This window comes from Pseudopodoces humilis, chromosome 2, assembly GCF_049639895.1.
Source record: "Pseudopodoces humilis isolate 2021_Gansu_Grassland_sample_001 chromosome 2, ASM4963989v1, whole genome shotgun sequence".
Taxonomy (NCBI): domain Eukaryota; kingdom Metazoa; phylum Chordata; class Aves; order Passeriformes; family Paridae; genus Pseudopodoces; species Pseudopodoces humilis.
Window position 1 is genome coordinate 48,442,951 of NC_142201.1, and position 22,631 is coordinate 48,465,581.

At 41.2% G+C, this 22,631-nt stretch overlaps 1 protein-coding gene across 3 annotated transcripts; it reads left to right on the forward strand.

The window, feature by feature from the left end:
* Positions 1–2,057: 2,057 nt before the first annotated feature.
* Positions 2,058–22,556, forward strand: FBXL3 (F-box and leucine rich repeat protein 3). 3 transcript variants are annotated; one of them, XM_014248848.2, is made up of 6 exons: positions 2,058–2,294; positions 4,682–4,971; positions 6,564–6,927; positions 8,987–9,109; positions 12,051–12,222; positions 17,067–22,556. In XM_014248848.2, exons 2-6 carry the CDS (start codon positions 4,910–4,912, stop codon positions 17,708–17,710), a joined length of 1,365 nt encoding a protein of 454 aa, XP_014104323.1. In that variant the 5' UTR covers positions 2,058–2,294; positions 4,682–4,909; the 3' UTR covers positions 17,711–22,556. The 3 variants fall into 3 exon arrangements, with proteins under 3 accessions (XP_014104323.1, XP_014104333.1, XP_005516482.1); XM_014248858.2 differs by lacking the exon at positions 8,987–9,109; XM_005516425.3 differs by lacking the exon at positions 4,682–4,971.
* The last annotated feature ends 75 nt before the right edge of the window (positions 22,557–22,631 follow it).

Consider the following 22,631-nt stretch of genomic DNA (forward strand, 5'->3'; position numbering starts at 1 on the left):
ATTTGTTGATAAAAAATAGATCCTTCTCCCCACAGACTGGGTCCAGATCTAGTTCCAACCTTTGAACTCTGTCTGACTTTGTCTCCCACATCTCCAGCAGATTGCAAGTTACATACTTGCAAATAAGACTTGCCTTTACTCCAAACTGTTATTGGGGGCTGTTATCTTCCCACCATTAGAAATCAGCTCTGAACTGGAACACAAGGGCTGAAAAGGGAATTCCTAAGCAGTGAGAATGGAATTTTTTCAGATGGGGATAGCAAAACAGTTAATGTTTCTTGGCAGTATTGGCTTCATTCATAAACACATCTCATTGCCTACCAAGGTTTATGTAGCTGTCTCATATAACTGAGCAAATTAAACAGTCACATATTTGCTGTTACAAGGTTGTCTAAGATACTCATTAATCTGCTCAAGGTGAGGTGATAGCTCACCTCTTATTTCCAGATTTTTGTTGCCTTTCCTGAAAAGCTGAAGCCTAGATGTAGATTCATAAATACACACAGAACTATAATGGCTGAGCTTTAGTAAACAGCTCAAGACATTCTGCAATGGAGAAAAAGAGACTATTTTCTCACAGAAACTCAAAAAAATTTTTTTTTTCTCACTGAAAAACAATCCTTGTTTTTGGACAAACCTTTCCCCCCTCCCCACTAATAATCTCAAGGAACTAGACTTATTAAATAAATAAATAAATAAATAAATAAATAACAGACTTAAAGTATGCAAGGAAATGTATTTCTATAAAATGCTTCCTAAAGATCTCAGGGATAGTGACATTTTAGTGACCATTGAAGAATGTTTCAAAGCCATTTCAAGACATGGGCGAGCACTGGATCGCAAGTTCTGTTTCCAAGAAACTTAATGGTAGGAATTTGGATTACAAAAATTTGAGCAGTAATTTATTTACTATAGCTTGCAATAAGTGAATAATTAAGTTTTGTGAATCTCAACAACTGTAAAGAGTTTGGACATATACAGGGCTGAAAAATGAGTGAGTTGTACTGGAGTATACCACATTTGCAAAGGACACAGGATGACAGGATTTGCACCCCAAGTGGAATGTCACACATCACTTTGTCTTCTCTGCCTGGCAAAATCCCAAGCACATAATTCCCAGCACCTGCCGGCCCCAGGACACATTATGTTTACTTTCCCTGTTACATCTATTCCTAAGGCCAGCCTCACATGTGGTTTTCGAATCACAGAACATATCTGGCTGGTGATGAAGATCCAGCTCCATTGCTGGGAATATTCAGAGTGCCCAGCTGGCCAAGAAGGTCAGTGTTATCCTGGCCTGTATCAGGAATAGCGTGGCCAGCAGGGCCAGGGCAGGGATTGTCCCCCTGTACTCGGCACTGCTGAGGTCACAGCTCAAGTGCTGTGTCCAGCTGTGGGCCCCTCACTGCAAGAGAGATACTGAGGGGCTGGAGAGTGCCCAGAGAAGGGCAATGGAAATGGGGAAGGGTCTGGAGCACATGTCCTGTGAGGAGCAGCCGAGGGAATTGGAGGTGTTTAGCCTCAAGAAAAGGGAGGGTCGGGGTAACCTTGTCACTTTCTACATCTCCTGAAAGGAGGGTGTAGCCAGGTCGGGATCGGCATCTTCTCCCAGGTAACCAGTGACAGGACAAAAGGACATAGTCATCAACCGTACCAGGGAATGTAAAAGTTGGACATTAGGAGGAATTTCTTCACAGAAACAGTGAATGAGCATTGGAATGGGCCGCCCATGGATGTGGTGGAGTCACCATCCCTGGAGACATTTAAGGAGAGACTGGACATGGCACTGAGAGGCACTGAGCGCCATGGTCTAGTTGATATGGGGGTGCTCGATCACAGGTTGGACTCGATGATCTCGGAAGGTTTTCCCAACCTAACCGATTCTGGGGTTAGCCCCGGTACGTCTCTAGACTTCCCGGCTCCCCTCCTGCCCGAGGCCGGAGGCGCCCAGCAGGGCCCGCGGCGCAGAGCGGGAGGAGGATCGGGCACTCCTCGTTGCCAGGCGCGGCGGGGTGCGCTGAGGGGAGGGCGGAGCCGCCACCTCCCCGCCCGCCGCCATTTTGGCTGGTCCGCGTCGCTTCCGCCGCTGGAAGTAAACAGAGAGCGAGGCCGGGAAGGAGCGAAGCAGCGGCGCGGGCCGGACGGGACGGACCGGACGGGACGGACCGGACGGCTGGGCGGAGGAGGCGGCGGCGCTGGGGTCGGCTTTGGCGGAGAGAGCTGATGTGGCCGGAGCGGAGGCGCCAGCGCGGCCCGAGCCCCGGTTAATGCGAAGCGCAGCAGGGAGCCGCCAGGTGATGGGACGGGAAGGGGCGGGCGGCGCAGCGAGACCATCCGCAGGGTCCCAGGCCTCAGGAGCGGGCTCCGAGCAGCGGGCGCGGCGGAGCTCGGGGCCTGCCGGGCTGTCGGAGCCCCGAGCCGGGGCTGGGCTGGGCCGGAAGGAGCTGAACCCTGAGGGTAACCTTCTCGGGGAGTAGCGAGCGATCCATAAATCCTAGTCCGTCATATTTGGGGGGTCGCTGCCTCGCAGCCTTCCCGTGATAGCGGTAATAAATCGTGAAACCCTCGCTGTGTCCAGCGGAGCAGGTTGTTTGCGGCAGGGAGGGGTTGGGTTCGTGTCCGGGTCGCCCCCTCTTCCAGCCCGTGCTCCCCTTTAGCGCATTCCTGGTGTTCCTAGAACAGCCTTTGTGCGGGGTGAGGCACAGCGAGCTCGGCTGGGCAGGCTCTCGGGAAAGCGTTATCAGTCGGGTGCAAACAGCTCTGCACAGTTTGTTTTGTTTGGTTTTGTTTGTGGGGTTTTTTTGGTTGGTTTTTTTTGTTTTTTGTTTTTTGTTTTTTTTTTTTTTTGGTAACTGCCGTTGTGTTCCGGCTGCACCTTAGTCGGCAATAAAAACAATGTTAAGCACGTGCTTTGCTCCTCCTCCTGCTCGGTGACTGAACTGTGTGATTAGGGTTGGACAGGACTATTGCAAACAAGATAGCGTGGGTTGCGCCCAGGTGCGGAGTTCAGAAACAAGCCCTTACAATAGATGGAGAAATTTACTTGGAAAACCTTAAGGAGTCAGGCACCCGGCTTTCACCCATCTCTCTGCCCCGGTAGAGTTTGGTATTTTTGTTGGTTTGTTTTTTTGGGGTCTTTTTTTACCTTTTTGCCATGATCTTAGCTTCCAAAGCAAAGTTGGTTATAGCAGCAGTTTGAAAAGCAGTGATACTTGCGTGTTTGGAGTGTGTCAGAGAGAGTTAAAAGCCGGATTGATGGTTCCTGTGTGGCTAAAAAGTGATAGGCAGTCATCTCTTGAAAAATAGGTTTTACTCATACAGTAATTTGCTAGCATGGGATTTTGCATCCCTTTCTTCCTTGTTGAAAAGTTTGCGTTGGATTTCAAATGGTCAGATCTTTAAATTACTGGATATGCAAAGCAAAGTGAACTGAACTTCTAATTGCACTTGCCTGTTCTTATGTTAAATATCCAGAAAGGTTTACTCTCCTAAGTGGCCTTTTTAAAATAAATATATTTTCAGATAGCTCTAAACTTCTGCAGGCAAATATGCATTCTTTAAATTTTGTATCTGTTTTATTGTTGGCATGTGAAGAGGTTTAAAGCAGTTACCTTTAAAAATATTATGATACTTAAAGAGCTGAAATGAGACACCAAAATTTAGATGAACAAATTGTTTAAAAATTAGATGACAAAACAGTCACACACTTCTTAAAATAATATTTTTTAGTCTTGAGCTTAGGCACTTTTTTCCTGTTTGGAAAAAGTTTGGCAAGGAAATGTTTTTGAAAGGTTATACTTAATCTCTTTTTAATTACAAGATGTCAGTAACAAAAAAAGTTGTCTGGAAAGATGTGGTTTTTCCCCATCCCTTGCTTTAAGTCATGGCATTTAGAACATGTAACTTCTTATTTTCTTGGAAGAAGAAATCATCATCAGTATACCTGTAGTGGTGGCTGTGTTGTCTCTTTTTCTTTAAGTTGGCTGTTAATAAAAATGTGGGACAGTATCCCACAGCTTCCATAAGTGGCTTTTGGTCTATAACCAGTGTATATTAACTACTTAGAGCTCATTCCAGTTAGCTCAGAGATGCACACTGAGAGCTGTCAATGACTTGGTCCACTCCTATCAGCACATCCCAGAGGCCTTTTTTCCAGAATAAAAATGAATACAGTTTTGTCAGCAGCAGCTCTCTCCTGGCCTTCTCTGAAAGGGAGACAAAAAAGAGGGAAAAAAATTCCCAAAACCCTACCTTAATGCAGTGACAAAAGTAGCCTACTTAATAGGAACATTTATGCAGGTTTACTACCTTGCTGGGAAAAGATGAGACAGGATCTCTGTAAAGCAAGACTTGGAGAGCCAGTTTAACAGTACCTTGTGTAGCTTTTTACAGATGGCATTGGAAAGACTTGGACAGGCAAGCCTGAATTTAGCAAGTTAATAACTTGCCTGTGGTGAATGCTTGTTGTAACCTAGTTGTTTGAAATATCTCTTTAGGCTAAAGCTTAAACTAATGTTGCATTTCAGACTACCTTATTATAAATATTGTTCTTGTACTGCTGAGTTATCTCTAACAGAAACACGACAGGCTTGCAGTGGATTTGCCAGTTAATTCTTGATTAATTTTAAGTTGAATTCCCTTTTCACGGTTGCAAAATCCAATTCCTTTATATTTTTGTTAGTTGCAGATGGTTGTGAGTCACTGTTCAGTTTTCTTGCTTTTCTTCCCTGGTGAGGTGGCTCAGCAACAGAACTCTGGCAGAAAGCTCGTTCCAGCGCAGGAATTGTGTTCTGCATAGTCCCATAGACGGGAACTGAATCATGGAAAACAGTTCTCAGGAAGCAAGTAGAGATTTTTGCCCAGTACTGTTTTCATCCTCTGCTTGCCTCCAAGTGTGCTGGGATTAAAAATGGGAGTTGAAAAAAGTCAAGACAAATTTTCTTCATCAGTCTTCCGTGACCATATGTTCAGGTTTGTCTGCATCATCTTATGAGTGGCTTTAGATCTTAAGCGATAGCTTGCTTCTGTCATGTGAGTAGCTAGGATTAAAGCCTTTTAAAGATAGGTAGGGAGGTGCTGGCTCTGAGAAAATAATCTGTGATGCATTGGATTATGAACAGTATAAATTTTAGCTGGCATTTTGTTTCAAGAAGTCCTTCCAAATTTAGTCGCAGTACATAGCAGAGAAACTTAACTTTTCAGATCCCAGAAAGACTGGGTGGGCATATGATAATCCTTGACGTGTAATTGTGCTTGAATGTTAAACCAGGATGAGATTGCTGTGTATGATGTCCTTGTTTATCTTCTAGAAATCAGGGAGGCTGGAGGTGCTTTATGTGTCAGGCTCACTCCGCCCCCGGATTCTCTCACCTCTTTAGAGACTGGAATTGGGCACATTGTGTTTAATTGTGAGGTAGCAGACATGCTACCTTTAGGACAGGATGTGCATCATACCGAGGCTTTTAAAAATAAATGATCATATGCCAAGTTCAGTTGTAAGATGGCATGTACAAAAGAACATGTTTGGATTAAAAAGCAGTGAGCTGTTGATTTATTTCAGATATATGTAGTGGTAAGAATTTTTTTCTCTCTAATAATGTAATATAAGGTAGAAGTTGTTTAAGTGACGTTGTTATGGAAAAAGCGTGTGCTACAACGTTTTGCCTCAGACTTGCTGAATTTAATACAATTTTGAAGATTTTTTTCTGGCCCTTCTCTAAATTGTTTTTGCGGGTTGAAACTTTGAGACTTTGTGGAAATCTTCTCTATTCTTAGTGGAATTCTATCCTGTAATAGTTTCCTATATAGGAATAGATAGATTTCCACTAAGAAACTATATAGTTTCTTAGTGGAAATCTATCTCTATATCTTATCTACTAGTTAGCTATAAAAATGAAAGTATACCAATCTATTTAATGAAATATATTTTCAAGGATACTGACTTAAAACAGATGCCTATTAAAGTAATGTTTAAAATAAATTAATAAAAAAAGAAAATACTCTTCTTCTCTGAGAAAAAAAATATTTGGTCTGATACAGCAGCTGCAGTATGCAATGCCTGCAAACATGCATACAGTAATTATTTACTTCCTTGCCTGATTTTTATCTCCACAGTTTCAAGTGTTGTTCCTAATAAATAGGACTGGGGGGCAGCAATATTTATGTCAGTGTTCAAAAAATTGTTTAGAAGATTATTCTTAACATTAGTTAGAACAGTAGAGTAATAATCAACAACACAGTGAAGCAAATTAGGTTCAAAGTGTTCTCAAACACACAAATGAAACACTGAAAGGAAAGTGACTGTTATAAATGGGTTGGCACAGTTAATGATTGAAGAAGTAGTATTAAAGATACCAGTTTAGATGATAATGTTATTTCTGTACTGCCACTCCAATTTGTTACTTGGGTCTTTTTACCTTTAATATATGGCAGGATAAAAAATCCTGCCAAGGCGTTGTTGCATAAAATACCCTTTTCACCTCCATGGTTTTATATTAATATTTTTCTCAGCTCTTTTACATTTACAAGATAAATAGATTTTAATTTTTTTATTACTTCTGTAGAATGAAACGAGGAAGGAAAACTAATGAGGCCAACAGCAGTTCGTCTGAAGACACAACTGAGAAGGAATCCAAGAGACACAAGGTTGTAGAGAAAAAAAACACAGTTGTGCAGAGTCCTGACTGGGCAAATCTGCTCCAAGACATTATCCTACAGGTATTCCAGTACTTGCCACTTCTGGATCGTGCTCATGCATCCCAGGTCTGCAGGAGCTGGAACCAAGTGTTTCATATGCCTGATCTCTGGAGGTGCTTTGAGTTTGAACTGAACCAACCAGCCACATCGAACCTGAGAACTACACACCCCGAACTAATCAAGCAAATAATAAAGAGGCATTCCAATCACCTGCAGTATGTTAGCTTCAAGGTAGTGTATTTTATAGACTTTTCAAAAGTAACTTTTATCCTAAAAGGTATGGGGCAGCTGTCAGTGTGGAAAGTGGACTTGTTTTCAGGCTTAATATACAGAAGAAATGGGTTCTCTAAATGGACCGTGTAGACATGGTGGTTACCTCCTTATTAATTTGTTTTGGTATATTTTTAGGACCCAAACATGGAATAACAGTACTGAACATACCTGTTCATTGTCTTATTTCTGTTAGATGGGAAATTTTTTTGGTTGGTGGTATGCTTTTTCAGGTTTTTTTTGTTTGTTTTTGTGGGTCCTTTGTTGTTTTTGGGGGAGGGAGGTTGGTGGGTTCTTCGGTTGGTTTTTGTTTTTTGAGTTTTTTCTGTAGCTGTTTGGCTGCTTAAAATTCTACTTAATGAAGTGGACAGAAATAGTTCTGATATGACTGCATGTGTGGGTTACTGCCTCAGAATTAAGTTCAATCAGGATAAGTTGAGTATATCCCCATTTCACATCCTGTGGGTACTTGGCTCTAATATCCATGGTTCAAAAACATCTAATGCACAGAGAGTGACTTCAGTACTACTAGTCATCAACTAGCAGTTTTAGTATTAAATTGTATGGGATTGTCTGTACTCAGCACAACTGCATTTCAGGGGACTGAAAAAGTACATGGGATTTGCATAGGATGGTGCATGTACTGACTGTGCCTGGCTGAGAAACACCATTTGATGAGAATTGGTTCTGTTCACACTATGGAATTATTTTCAGCAGGTGAAAGCCTTTAATGTGGGCTTACATACCAGTGTGTTTTGGAAGGGTGTTGTGACTCTTATGGCTGTGTATGCATCAGTTATGTGAGAAATTTGGAAAGGAAATATGTTCTGCAGCAAGTTCAGTATAGTTTCTGAGATCAGGCAGTTCTAATGCTGGAATCATCAGCATGTGAATAACTGAGTCACCTCTGCCTGATCACATGTATTGCTACTGCTTGCTTGCAATAACAAACTGTTACCATAAGGTTTACAGGGCTTTTATCAGCATCCAAATAAAGAAAACCTAGGGCTGTAGTGCATTGACCTCTGTGTCTTATCTCCTGTCTATGTTGCTTTACGCCCAAAGAATTTCGGATGCCCTTTGCTCATAAGGTAATCCATTATTTCTTTCATGTGTCACTTCAGCTGTCCTCAGTGGTGCAGAATGCACAAGGAAGTGGGTGTAACACTCACCGTTCCTCTATAAAGGCTGAAAACAAGAGGTGTGTTTTCTGTATGCAAAGGAAGATGACATTGTTGAAAACCAAGGTTTTTCAGCTTGCGTTTGAGCAGAAATTGAACATTCATTGGATTTAATCTACTGCCGCCAAGGTAGCATGGCTTATGGTGAAGTTAAATTTGATCCTGTGATCAAGCTTTATACTGTTCTGTAGGTTTGCAAAGCTGTCATGGCTGCTGTACACAAGGGGTTATTCAGAAACCACATCTGAGTGTCAGGGGAAGTCCACTGGAGACACACTAAGTGATTTGGTTGGGTAGCAAGCTGACTAATGAAGGTTGTGGGGTTTGTGTTGGTTGGTTTGGTTTTTTAGAGTATCCATTGCATCTGTTGCAGTTTTTGTGGTGAAGCGCCAGTCATACAGGTTCACATGCTAATGCACTTAAGTCTCCAGCAGCTCAATTTTATGAACTGAGCCACTGTAAAAAGAAGTGTCTTTTGCACCCAGTAAAGGATTTACAGAATTCTTGCATTTTTGTAAGGAGGAATGTAAAGAGGAATTGCAGTAAGCTCTGGACCCTCCACTTGCTTGTTACTTGACATGGAATGAGTATTTTGGAACAAACTGTTTAGCTGACCCCTCACCATGCTGTATTTTACCCAAGTGTTTAGAAGAGTAGTAAATTTATAGCAAATAGTCTTGGATTTTTGGTTCATACTTTTTGGGGGAATAAAGAATAACATTGATGGATTCATAATGAGGAGTTTTTTTGACATCACATTTCAGAAGGTAAAGTGAAAAAAAAAAGTTAAAGAGTGTATTTGCAGTGCTTTCTGAACACAAAATTCATTTTGTTTTAAGGTGGACAGTAGCAAGGAATCTGCAGAAGCAGCTTGTGATATTTTATCACAGCTTGTGAATTGCTCTCTGAAAACACTTGGGCTAATTTCAACTGCCCGGCCAAGCTTCATGGATTTACCAAAGGTATTTTATTATGTGTATTTTCTATTGAAAAGTATTGCAGTGTTTCATACAGTACTTCTGTAACTTTATGAAAAGTTTATCATAGGAATATGAATCTTTGATAAAGAAAAGTTTATTAGCGGTCTGATCTCTAATAAAGGGAGGAGCTGATATGTAGAGTGATGGATATATAATGTTCCATTCAGTCTCTGAATCATGGGAGAACGTAGGCCTGACCTTGTTCTTCCAAGTCCTCCCGAGTCCTCCTGTCTGTTGACCTCAATGCAGTGCTTAGCAGCATGGTGCAAGTTAAGAGGCTAGACAGTTCAGGTCTGTGTAATTGTGTTGTGGGGTTTGTTTAGGAGACAGTTACAATCAAATAAGTGGTGGAGTTTTATCCATGTGGACTTGCCATAGGACTTACACGATCTCTTCAGAAAGAAATTTGATTGTGATTTGCAGGGCTTCATGTCATGCAGTCAAGCCTCAGCATCCTTGGTGAAGTGCACTGTATTTCTGAAATTTTCAGTCAAGATTTTTAACTTGCATGTTTACTAAAAATCAAATCTTGTTAGAAGGCATTTAATCTGGAAGATAACAAATCTCTTACATGTGCTTCTAGAGAAGCATTCTTGCTAGTGGGATGGAAGTGTCCTATTGCTAAGGAGCAGGGGAGTGGTTGTGAAGGGCCAGGTACAAATAGACTATTAGCTAGATCTCAGTGATGTCATGGCTGGTGAAGGCAGTAAGGACAAGGAAGAACTAGAGACAGCCTCGGGAAAGGAAGTAGGCTGCAGATAAGGTTAGCTACAGGTTATCAGTTATTATCCTTGCAGTGGTCACTGCCACATCATGTAGCTGTCTTAAATATGTATTTTTAATCCATAGTTTTCAAAAAGGCTTTTCAGATGTTTATCTAGTTTTGCTCTTATTTTTTTCCTTTTTAATGTTCTTCGAGGTATGATGATAAGAAAACCTGAATGTAGTGAAAATAATCCACAGTGTGTTAAAAATACTTTGTCCTTTCAACTCTCATTATTTTCTTTATTAATCTGGATGCTGCTTTAACTCTTAGTTTTCGCTGGAGGTCATCTTAGGGTCATGTCCAGCTTGCTGAGTAATTACTTGTAATTGTTCATGCTATGTTCTTATTCATCTTCAAGGCTTATAAAGCACAGGCATCCTTTTCTTGTACTAAATAAGTTCACATTTGGCCTTTAAAAAAATAGATTCAAAATAAGCCCAAATTAGCTCTAAGGATAATTTGCCTTTTGATGTTTACAGCTTCAATAGTTTTGTCACTGGCATAAGGGAAAACTAGTGAAACTAAAGAATTGAATTTGATCATGACTGAATTATGGTAGGTTTTTTATTTTTATCAGACTGTATAGGAAGTCTGAACCTACTTGGCATTATCTTCATCGGTGCTGTTTTGTTGTCAAGTGACCTGACATGTGGCAAACATCTGTAACTCATATTTGGAGTTCTGTTGCCTGTCTTTTCACTAAGTACATTCTAGGTGAGTAGAATCTTTTAAAGAATCATACTACAGACTACAGATGTGGCAATATTGGAAAGACCAACTTTTACATGTTGGGATATTGCCTGTTTCCCATTAGCTCTTCCAGCTAGAAGGTTCAAGTTATTTTTTTTTAAAGTGTGGTTAACTTTCTTTGCCTTTCTGTTTAACAGCCTTCTTTTTCTAAATACATATAGAATAAATATACAATACAGGATAAAAACACAGTACTTACACTCTGATAATACAGTGTTGAAATAATATTAAAGCATCTTTTCTTCTGTACATAACATACATAAGCAGCATACTGTCAGGATAGTTGGAGTCGCTAAAGTGCACTAAAGCCAAAGTGCATAAAGATTCTGAGTTGAATTTCCTCTTTCCATTTGCATGAACTGACTTTGAAAGTATATGTAAATGTAAAAGCAGTAAATCCTATTCTAAATCTAATTGTGTGGCAGTTTTATCAAAAATCACAAATATATGACCTAAGAATGTACAAATATTGTTGCCAGGCTTTCTCATATAACTGTATTCAGGATATGTGCCTGTGGCTCAGAGTGAAACAGGCTTGAAATCCAAGTAGCAGGTCAATTTTTTTAAATACTTAATGTAGTGCATAGAGAAAATACTTCTTTGAAGTCTTCTATTTGGTCGGTCTTCTAAGAAATCGGGAAGATGAACTAACTGTGCACTTCATTCCACCAGTGGTTTCTACAGTCATTGCTGTATCTGCTCCTTAGTCTGTTTCTCAAGTTCAGGCTCCCAAGGCTCTATCTTTAATAATGAATTTCAGTGGTTAGACAAAAATGCTGAGCACTTGTCCTACCTTATTTGTGCTGCTTATTCAGTAATTAATTTATTTCCTGCTTCTTGGCTCTGTTTGGACCACTCCGGTTTCCAAGAAATCCATCCAAATCCTAAATACTCTTGTGTGCGTGGTGGGTGAGGCAGTACAGTCATTTGGCTTTGGATACAAACACTCCTGACTGTGTTTGCATCTTACCAGTGCAGCACAACTTGCCATGCGGGACTTCCTCTTCTAGAAGATGCTTCTTTTAGAGTGTGACTTGCCTCATCTGTTCAAAGGATGACAAAAAAAAAAAATCCTCAGAATTAGGGCTTCTAGTCTTCCCCTTGGCTTGTGGTCTTTCTGGAGATTTAAATTTACACAGTGGATTGCCCAGGGTCACGGTCTTGATTAACATCTGATGTTACACATTCTGATTTGCCCTACTCATAAACAAATAGCAAAAAGTTATTACACCTCCTCTACTAAAAAATGTCAGTTTTAGTACTACTTTTTAATTATGCAATATCAAAATATGCTTTTTCAACAAATGCTGTCAAGAACTAAAAATTAGGACTGCTGTGTACAATGTAAATCCCTTGAGATTTTTACTTCAGATACTATTCTTTCATTTTAACTTTCTTTTTTTTCAGTCTCACTTTATTTCTGCACTGACAGTGGTGTTTGTGAACTCCAAATCCCTCTCTTCACTTAAGATTGATGACACACCAGTAGATGATCCATCTCTCAAGGTTCTGGTGGCTAACAACAGCGACACGCTCAAACTGTTGAAAATGAGCAGTTGTCCTCATGTTTCTCCAGCTGGTAAGCTACTGTGGTTTTGGGGTCAGCCTCTTTGGGATTTGTTGGTTGGTTGGGATTTTCTAATACGTGCATTAAATTTTATCTGAAGCCAGTACACCTCTGAAAAAGTAGGGGTGGGGTAAGAAGGAAGAGGAGTATGGTATTACCAGCAACTGTCCCTGAATAAAGTACTTTCAGCTGGTGGTCAGTCTGTCTATCCTACCACTTCACAGTGACTACTGGGCTAATAATAAAATAGTGCATCTCTTTTGTGGGAAAATAGTTAACCTCATGTGGAACTTAATGAGAATATATCAAATTGATTGTACACTATTTATGCAATGACCAAGTATTCCAATAGAATTAAGATTCTTTGGAATACAAGTTTCTTTTCCATATTTCATTATGTGTGGATTTTGACTGTTGCCATGCCATGGATTAGGAAGATGCTGGTTTTCTTTCTGAAGGAAAGTCATTGCTGGAGAATAACTGCAGACAGCATAAAAAAGGGGAGATGAGACTGTGCAAAACTTCTACTGTCACCAAATGTACTTCTCTAACACTCTTAAGTGTGTCTGTAGCAACAGTGAAGCCAGCTCATACCAGAATGAAATCACTCAAGATTGTTGAAGTTCACGGAATTAACATTTGTGGTAGACTTATGCAACACACAGCAAGTTTAAGATTTATTCACATCCCATCAGCTTGACACTTACAGGTTTTCATTGAGAAAGGGAAGAAAAATTGTAAATGAAATGCTGGCAACTTCGTATGATTCCTCTTCTGAGAAGGAGTACAAACTATAGAATAGTTTATATATATATATAATATAGAAATATTATAACCGTAACTTTCTTCATGCAAATACATTGCAGCTGTAAATGCTAGATTTGTTACCTGTCAAATTCACCAGCAGGATTCGTCAAAGGGGAAAGGGGAAAGCAGTACTGTTGCAGAGGGCATGTTGCTGTAGTGAAAACAAACAAAACAAAGTTAATACCTTTTGCAAGAATAGCTCTCAGACAAAACCTTGCATTTGGTTTTGTATAAAGAAGTCCTGAAAATGAAGGACTGATTTTTTTGCAGCAACCTGGTCCAGCAAAGTGTTAAGGAATTAACTTCAATATTGCCTCCTCCAAAGCAAGGAGGAGTCCTTAGTCCTAATCTTAGATGGGTGTTGTTTGAAGTGGCTTGAGGGACTGGCTTTTCCAACTTAAAATTGTTTTTTGAGAATCCTTGTGTCTGAGAAGTGCAAGAGCTGTAATGTGTCTATCAAGAGGAAAAGGCTTCAGCAGTAATTTGTCACTAGGCAGAGAGAGTAATTTCCTTGGAACTGTCAGCTCTAGCAGACTCTGCTGGTTTGTGGATAATCCTTGCTAGAAGGCTTCATTGGAACATCATACACTTGATAATTTGGGAGGAGACATGGATGTGTCCTGATTGATGTATCTTGCATGTTTTAAATTGAAGGAACAATGGATAAGAAGTGGTCGTACCTGTTTAAGAAGCACAACTCTATTGTCTTTCATGGAGTGGAGATTAATAGATTGGGGTAAAATGCATTAGTAACAAAACCAGGAGTGCTAAGCAAACAGTAGAAGAGTTTAATTGCTTAATTCAAGTATGGGTGTGCCTTGAGATGAAGAAAAAAGTGGATGCATTGGGTGGATGCCACTGTTTTGTGGGGCAGTGAGGGGGCTACAGGAGTGGCTTCTGTGAAAACTGCCAGAAGCTTCCCCATGCCCAACGGAGCCAAAGCCTATCAGTGACAATGGTAGTGCCTCTGGATAACCTGTTTAAGAAGGGGGAAGGGTACTGCAAGAGAGCAATTGCAGCTGGAGATGAGTGAGAATACGTGAGAGAAACCACTCTGCAGACACCAAAGTCAGTGAAGGAGGGGCAGGAGTTGATCCAGGTGCTGGAGCTGAGAGTCCCCTGCAGCCTGTGGTGCAGACCATGGTGATGCAGCTGTGCCCCTGCAGGCCATGGGGCGCCAGGGTTGAGCAGATCCACCTGCAGCCTTTGGAGGACCTCATGTTGGAACAGGTGGATGCCTGAAGGAGGCTGTGACCCTGTGGGAAGCCCATGCTGGAAGAGTCTCTTAGAAGCACTTGTTGAGAGAGGAGTCTATGGTGGAGCAGGTTTGATGGCAGGAATTGACCATGTGGGGAACAATGGAGTCTGTTCCTGAAGAACTGCACACCGTGGAAGAGAGCCACGCTGGAGCAGTTTGTGAAGAACTGCAGTCTGAGAAGGACTCCTGCTGGAGAAGTTCATGGGGGACTACTCCCATGTGAGGGACTCCGTGCTAGAGCCGGGAAAGAGAGTGAGGGGTCTCCTCTTGAGGAGGAAGGAGTGGCAGAGACAGCGTCTGAAGAACTGACTACAGCCTCCATTCGCTGTCCCCCTGTGCTGCTGGGAGGAAAGGAGGTAGAGAAAATAAAGAGGAAGTTGAGCCTGGGAAGAGCAAATGAGTGAGAGGAAGGTGTGTTAAGATTCAGTTTTATTTCTCATTATCCTACTGATAATGACATTCAGTTGATAACAAATTGATTTCCCCAAGCTGAGTCCGTTTTACCTATGATGGTAATTGGTGAGTGATTTCTCCCCGTCACCCTTATCTTCACTCCTGAGTTTTTAATTGTATTCTCTCTCCCCTGCCCAGCTGGGGAAAGGAGTGATTGCACAGCTTTGGTGGGCACCTGGTGCCCAGGGAGGGACCACCCACCAAATGGGGATCAAAAGAAAGAAGCTGGTTTGTGGATAGTTGGCTTCAAGAGCAGGCAGGCTGCAAAAAGGAGACTTTTGAAGGGAAATGTGACCTGGATTTTTTTTTTTTTTGTAATGGGAATATTATAATTAGCAGGCTGCAATAAATGTGGAAAGACTTTATTGAACCAAAAAGTCTGTGAGTTGCAAAACTAATTACTTACAGATGGAGTTAAAATGTCTTCAGATTAGAGGAGGGGAGAATGCTCATTACTAGGTCAGTTCTCAAGAAGTTTTTTAGTGAAGGACAGAAAAGAGTAATGAAAGTAGAGCAAAAGAGACTCCACTACTGCAGGGATAAAGGAAGAAGATTGGTATCAGACAGTGAATTACTCTAAGTTACTTTACAAAGGTAAAGAGGCACATTTGAGTTTGGGCTGCAGAAACAAAGGCAGCGATGTATTTCTGATCTTTGTGAGCTTACATGAAGTTTCTTCAGTTTGTTGTTTCCACTCTGAAATACTAACTGCTGGAACAGAGGGAATCGGAAGTGTTCCTGTAAAGGTGGTGTTTCTGCTGTGGCATGGGGGTGAGAAGGCTGCTTCTCTTGGAGTGGGAGATGAGAAGCAGAACAGTGTCAGGTGTGCCTGCATCAGGGACATCATGGGTCAGGGATTTTTTTTGATGCAACTCTGTGTAGCAAGATCAGAGAGCAGAGCACAAAGGTGTAGGCAGTGCCTGGGGATGTTCTGTGCAGTACGTGGGCTCCAGGCAGGCCCTCTAGTAGCTGTGTACACTGTATTCATTGTCAGCTCTGTATGTAAGATGCATACTTGCATTGACAGACTGTGCATATCCAGTTCTAGACCCATAAAAATCACAGTAAGTTGAACCCCAGCTCTTCCCTCTTTGCTTTGCACTGGTCCATAATGTACCCCTAAAGTGGAAAGATGGCAGCCAGGACAACAAGCTTTGTCATGGTGAAAAAATGTATATGGATCTTGAAACTACCTAAAATACTTTATAGCTCAACAGACCTAGGTATTCTGAAGCGGCATGTCTGAGTTTCCTTAGAGAGTGATCATAGTAACCCTTCTGATTCATGCAATGTTTTTGCAGTGATTTTTTTTAAAGAAAGTGGTTCTATGCTTAGTATAGCCTTAAGTTTAATAGCTGCACCTTAAAATAACTGCTGTTCTCTGAATTTCTTCCTGTTGCTTCAGAACTATAGTGTATTGAGCTCAGGTTTTTCAGTTCCATGTGAAATGCTATGTTCTCATCCCCTCTATTAATGGAAAGGCCATATCCCACATTTCATGCAGTTTTCTGGGTCACATGAAATGCAGAGGACTGTGTGCTGTTCTTAGTGCTTTTTATTTTTTTCAGTACTGTTAGCAGTATAATACCATCACTTGTATCTACAAATAGTATGAGGGGAAACCTTAGACTGACCCAGATTCTCTTTTTAATGTTTTTGTCTTCTGTGAGCTGCAGATTATATTGAATCATTAAAGAGAGTCTGAAAATTGCTGTTCTAGAAATTACTGCTCCAAATTTCTAGTGTTTTGTCGTTTTTGTTGTAGCTTTTCCAGATTTTAGCATTTATACTTTCCTAGAAAAAAACAAGTACTTACAGCAGCAGCCTCTCTATTCAGTTAAAATCTAACACGCATTTTACTTTTGCTATACGTTTGCTTTCTTCAAATGACAAATTTCATTCACAGTTGCTTTGTCAGCCATAGAGCAGTTCTTCCAGAGCTGGCTAAGGAAATACTTTTATCATGAGTAAGGACCTTTTACAAAAATGAGGTTGAATGTAAGTGGTCTTACAACAGGGCAGAACAGTTAGAATATGCTATTTATATATTTGTCACTTCTATTTATGTATTTGTTCACTTCTTTATAAAGAAGTGGTCACACTGTGTGTGTCTGTCTTACATGTAGGTATAAAGAAGTCAAAAGATCCTGCTTGTGAAAAAGATTAATGTTCAGGTTGCCCAGTTTGATTTGATTTTGATTTAAGGTCTTAGTTGCATGTTTGAAATAGGTGCCCACAGCACCCTCCTGACACACATACACAAATTCCCTTCTGTTTCTTGTTCAGTCATCAGTGCCTTTATCTGTGTAACCCCTTGCATAATGTTCTCTTCTCGCAGGTATCCTTTGTGTGGCTGACCAGTGCCACGGCTTGCGTGAGCTGGCGCTGAACTACCACCTGCTGAGTGATGAGCTGCTGCTTGCTTTGTCTTCTGAGAAACACGTCAGGTTAGAACACTTGCGCATTGATGTTGTCAGTGAGAATCCTGGACAGACTCAGTTCCACACCATTCAGAAGAGCAGCTGGGACGCTTTCATCAAGCATTCTCCTAAAGTAAACCTAGTCATGTACTTTTTCTTGTATGAGGAGGAGTTTGACCTGTTCTTTCGTTACGAGATACCTGTCACTCACCTTTACTTCGGAAGGTCGGTCAGCAAGGACGTGCTCGGCCGCGTTGGGATGACGTGCCCGCGGTTGGTTGAACTGGTGGTGTGTGCCAATGGATTACGGCCGCTGGACGAGGAGCTGATCTGCATCGCGGAGCGGTGCAAGTACCTGTCAGCTGTGGGCCTCGGAGAATGTGAAGTCTCTTGCAGTGCCTTCGTTGAGTTTGTGAAGATGTGTGGCGGTCGCCTCTCTCAGCTCTCTATTATGGAGGAAGTTCTGATTCCTGATCAGAAATACAGCTTAGAGCAGATTCATTGGGAAGTTTCAAAGCATCTTGGTAGAGTCTGGTTCCCAGACATGATGCCCACTTGGTAAAGTCCTTAAAAGACTCCAGGGTGAATGGAGTAGCACCTTAAATGCAAGCTTATCATATTGCAATTTCCTGTATAAGCTTATTTAATAATATAAATTTTACTGCAAGTCAATTAATGGTTTGATTAGAAAATTAGTTGTTCTTTCAAAACATATTTTGGAACTTAAGAACCACAAATAGAGTTCCCAGCTCCAAAACCTGTTTTTATCCAAACTAAATTCAGGTTTCTGTTTTAGATTTCTTCTTTGTTGTTAAAAGTGACCTCAGACATTTTTGGAAATAAAAATTATTTAAAATATTGAAATGTATTTGCAAAATACCAGTTTTAATATTCAGATTTTCCTTGAATTAGATTAGTAGTATTGGACACAATCATATTTGATCTTAAAAAGCCAAACAAAACCCCACCAAAATTGCATGCTTTTGTTGCAGACTGTAGCATCTAATGACTAAATCCAGTCACCCCAATGACAATTATAAGAAGTGTTTAGTTGCCTGGGAAGTACACGCATTCTGTTAAGTCATAAAGGCAAGAGCAATACACAATAATAAGTTCAGACTTCTAAAGCAGTAAGTTTTACCACCTTATTCAACAGATTATTAGATCCACCTAAAATGTATTTAGAGTGTTAACCAGTAGCGTGAGCTACCAAAAGTGATGTGGGGTTTTTTTCTACCCTCTATGCATTTTAATGTAGTTTGCTTATGGGGTCTCTGATCTGCGTCTAAACCTGTTTTAAGGTATTTTATGTCTAGCTCAGGAAGCGAAAGCATTCTTGGGAAAAATGTAGATACATTGTATTTAAAACCACTCTGGAGGTAATGAGCTTTTGTTGCACATTAACCGGTTTGGCAGCATACGGTGAGATGGAATAATGTATGGTTTGTGAAATGAACCCAGCAATGTTATTCTGATGACGTGGGTGAGAGCAGTGTGAGGTGAGAAAGGTAAAATTTGAATCTTGACCAAGGACCTTTTCACAAAACCTTAGACTTTTTGGCTGCTTTCAGTTTTACAGAAATGACATTGGAACAGTTGCTTAAGCTGTATAAACTAACTGTATACTGTAAATCTGTTTCAGAAATGTTTATGTATAAAGTGAATGTTTGATAGATAATAATTTTTGTATACCTTTAATTCAGCTAGTTCTGTCATTTCATAATATTTAACAACCCAAAAGGAGTAGATTTGGTAAAGTAGAGCAATAGGCAAAAATTTGTTTCGAACATTTGACAAATCAGTTTTATTAAAGGAAGTTTTTAGTTCGTAAGTATTGTAGGCAAGACACTGCCTGTAATCTGGATGTGGCTTGTGACTTCATTTCTTACTGCCAACAGTTATTTTCTCCTTGAGGTTACGGTTGGTAACACTGAAGTGTTGCCCAGACAGCTGCATGTTTGAGAGATGTGGTCAGCCCTCAGCAAGGCAGAGCTGCCCCTGTGGGCCAGGTTGAGCTTAGCTGGTGGTTGCTTCTCACTTGAGCTGTACAGCCCCTTATGGTAGTAAGTAGATGTCCTTCATCTCTGATTTCAGTCATGTTTATCCAAGTGCATAATTTAGTGTAATACACTTATGAGTGTATTTAAGTTCACACTATATTTTGAGCAAACAATGCTCAGCGGACTGGACATCTTTATAGGGAAATCGTATGTTTCTGTAGAGCTTTGATTTAAAAAATGCATTTTATGAAATACGCGGTTTTTGTATTAGAATTTGTTAAATTAATGTAATACTATAATTTGCTTTTATTTGTACGAAAGGTGTCAATATATTTAGTCCGTGAAAGTAAAAAAGCTCTGTGTCTTTTATAACCTGAATCTCAAAACTGCCTGTATGGGAGGTGGAGTGACACTTCTAGTCTGGGGAACAGGATTTAGTTTTCGCTAAATTAATGTGAAATACCATTAATAACGGAGCCAAAACCTCTTTGGACCTTGGCTGTAGGTGTCCCACTGCTAGCAAGATAAGTCACCAAAATGCTGGTAGTGGGAATAACTGAAAGGCAAGGCAGAACCTCAATTCCAGATCCCACTCCTGGAATTCACACCTTTGAGACCCAGTGTTTTGCTGCTCACAGAGAGGCCTCTGTCACACCCCGGTGTGAGGAGCGTGTTTGGAGCTGAAGGTGGCAGGGTTGGTTGTAGCAGAACTGCCTTCCCAGCAGGATAACCGGCTGGCCCTGTGAAGGCTGTGTTATTGCACTGACTTGAAAAAGTCCTTCTGAATGCGACACATTATACTGGTTATCAAGATGTTCAGCGCAAGAAAGCTCCTTAAAAGCAGTTGTCTCTCTTCCAGTGGAGGTCAGCAGTTTTTATACATTGAAACAATTACTGCATCCTTTGTTCAGAGAATCCAGCTATAACATAAACTTGCCAGGCAAGCCTACAGTGCTTTTTTAGCAAATACAGTATGTCTTATTTTGCCTTCTACATGTTGAAACAAATGAATAGTAAATACCTAAAAATCATGGCACAAGTAGTGAAAACTCACGAAGTTCACTAGTAACATGAACGTGTTATAGATGTATAATTTTTCCCCGAGTTCACCTTTATTTTTTTCAGAATAACAAAACTCAGTGTTGGCTCAGTTGTCCAGTTTTGGGTAGGAGTTAATGTGTGCAGTGACAAATCTGACCTCTGAATCCAAGTGGTTACAAGTTAGGATATTGAAGGTAGCAGCTCTCCTAGTCCAGGACACCTGTGGGTGGGTTTATGAGGGGGAAGGCAGAGACCATTGGTATCAATGATTTTCATTGCACAGCCCTTTGGGAAACAGGAGCAGCACTCTCCATTTGACCTGGACAGATGATGAGCCAGGATCTGCTTTTCTGGAGAACCCTCCTGGAGTGAAGTGTGGCTTACAACCCTGAGCAGCCCATGGGTGTAGCAATGCAGCAGTTTTGCACAAGACCACTGTGCAGACTCAGAAACTGTAGTACAGAATGACTGTATTTTTGCCCTCAAGTGCAATGTGCATAAGAGCAGAACCAATACTCTCTAAAGTGGTGAACAAGTCCTGTATTCAAAGTGTGAGGAAAGAATGAGTGACAGTGACACAATGCCAGGCTTATCCTTGAGCCTGGCAGTTTGGACAGACCCCTGGTTCCTACTGTCGGGCAAGTGCTAATTACCACCTGGCTGTGAGTGAAATGAAGTGAGATCCTACCTGTTTCTGCTCCCTGTGTGACTTTCAGGAGGCCATCCTTAAGTGTTTGAGGTGAATAGGTGGTTTTCGGTCACAAACAGACCATCAGGTGCACAGAAGCTGTTTTTGACTGGTTTTTTTAAGTTATAAAAGTGTCATTTTTATGGATCTATTCTAGGCTTGTCTAAACTTTGCAGAATTAGCCTATTCATTACCTCTGGTTTTTCGGATCTAACTCTGTAGGCCTAACTCAAGGATTGTGGATTCTGCCTTCAAGAGAGCACGGCACTCAACAACTTCAACTCATTCCAGTGTAGTGATTCCAGTTCAACTGCAGCAACAGCACCTCTTTCAGGGCTGGAGTTTGTACTGGTGAAGTTTATTCCCACCCAGCTGTGCATTCAGTCTGAACAATTAATTAACATATAAACCCTCTCCAGTTGAGAGGCAAAGAAAGTGAGAGCTCTCTCTCCAACCCCTGTGCCCAGAGGGAATGAACACTGGGCTCAGAAGGAGCTCACGTTTGTTACATAAAGGACAACTCCTACATTGACAATTGGTACCTTTAAACTGAGGATAGTGTTCAAAGTGTGAAACAGACACACGTGGCTGCACGGAGGAATCCCCTCATCATTGGCACTGTGATCTGTGGGCTTGGTTCTGTGATCCCATTTCCCCTTCAGAGCTTTGAACACTGGGTTGTGAGGTTGAGGCTTTTTCCTGGGAAGACAAATGTGGGTTTAACAACATTGAGAGTTTCAAAGTCATAAAAACATGCATTAATGAAAATGTGACTTCTGTAGACAGGCTTGCTACCAGCCCCTTTGACTTCCCTAGAGCCTCCTGGATTACCTTCCTGGTGGTGCTATGTGGTGCTTGGTTGCTGGCTGAGGTGAAACCATGACAGTATCTTAATCCAAATCTGAGCTCAGTCACAGAGGCCTGTGACTTTGGCTAAAAAGACTCAAGTCTTTGATGCAAAAGATGAAGTTTCACCTAACAGTGAAAGTAGCAGCTTGAAGAAAGGTGTGCTCATCCCCCTCATTCCTCTCCCATTACCTCTCCCATTCATCCCATTACATGATAATGCAATTCAACTAACTAATTTTAGTGACTTTATGAATACAAGGGTAATTTTCAGTCATTCTAATTATTTTAATCCAAGCACTCTCCTCTCTGGCTGCAGCAGGCTATTTAGCTTGGCTCAAGCCAAATGAAACTGCAGAGCTGGGTTCCTGTATTCCTGCTGGGCCACAAGACAGCAATAACCTCTGCAGGAGCACTATTTATTCCACAGCTAGTTTTAAAAAAAGCATCAAAGTGAGCAGTGCACACTTGGAGATGATTACATTGCTGCAGCTGTGTTTTTTCTGTGTGCAGGCACCTCAGTAGTTTCCAGAAAGCCAGTGTTCCTCTGGCTTTGGTCCCTTGGGTTTAAAGGGAACTAACTGATTGCTAAGGTGCTCTAGGCTGAGCCTGGAACAGGACTCAAGGACAGCACAGCTGGTACAGCACCACTCCTGCAAGCATCACTGCCAGCAATAGGCTGCAGTCACATTTCAGAGGCAGCTCTGTGACAAGCATGGATTTTTAATTCCACTATTGATGCCCCACAAGCTGTCATTACTTCTTTCATATTAAGATTTCTATGCTTTTTGAAAAAAATTAAAGTAATATACACAAGTTCCATGAAACTGACTGTGGTAGTTTGGCAATTGAAGCCTCAAGTAGACTTTAAACCAGTAGACTGGTAGAATACTGCAGTTATGCATCAG

Excerpts from the sequence above, each read along its gene's own strand:
- FBXL3 (XM_014248848.2), top strand. The coding sequence starts at position 4,910 with ATGGGAGTTGAAAAAAGTCAAGACAAATTTTCTTCATCAGTCTTCCGT. Across the intron at positions 6,928-8,986 it reads TGCAGTATGTTAGCTTCAAG|GTGGACAGTAGCAAGGAATC; the intron begins GTAGTGTATTTT and ends TTTTGTTTTAAG. Across the intron at positions 12,223-17,066 it reads TCCTCATGTTTCTCCAGCTG|GTATCCTTTGTGTGGCTGAC; the intron begins GTAAGCTACTGT and ends CTCTTCTCGCAG.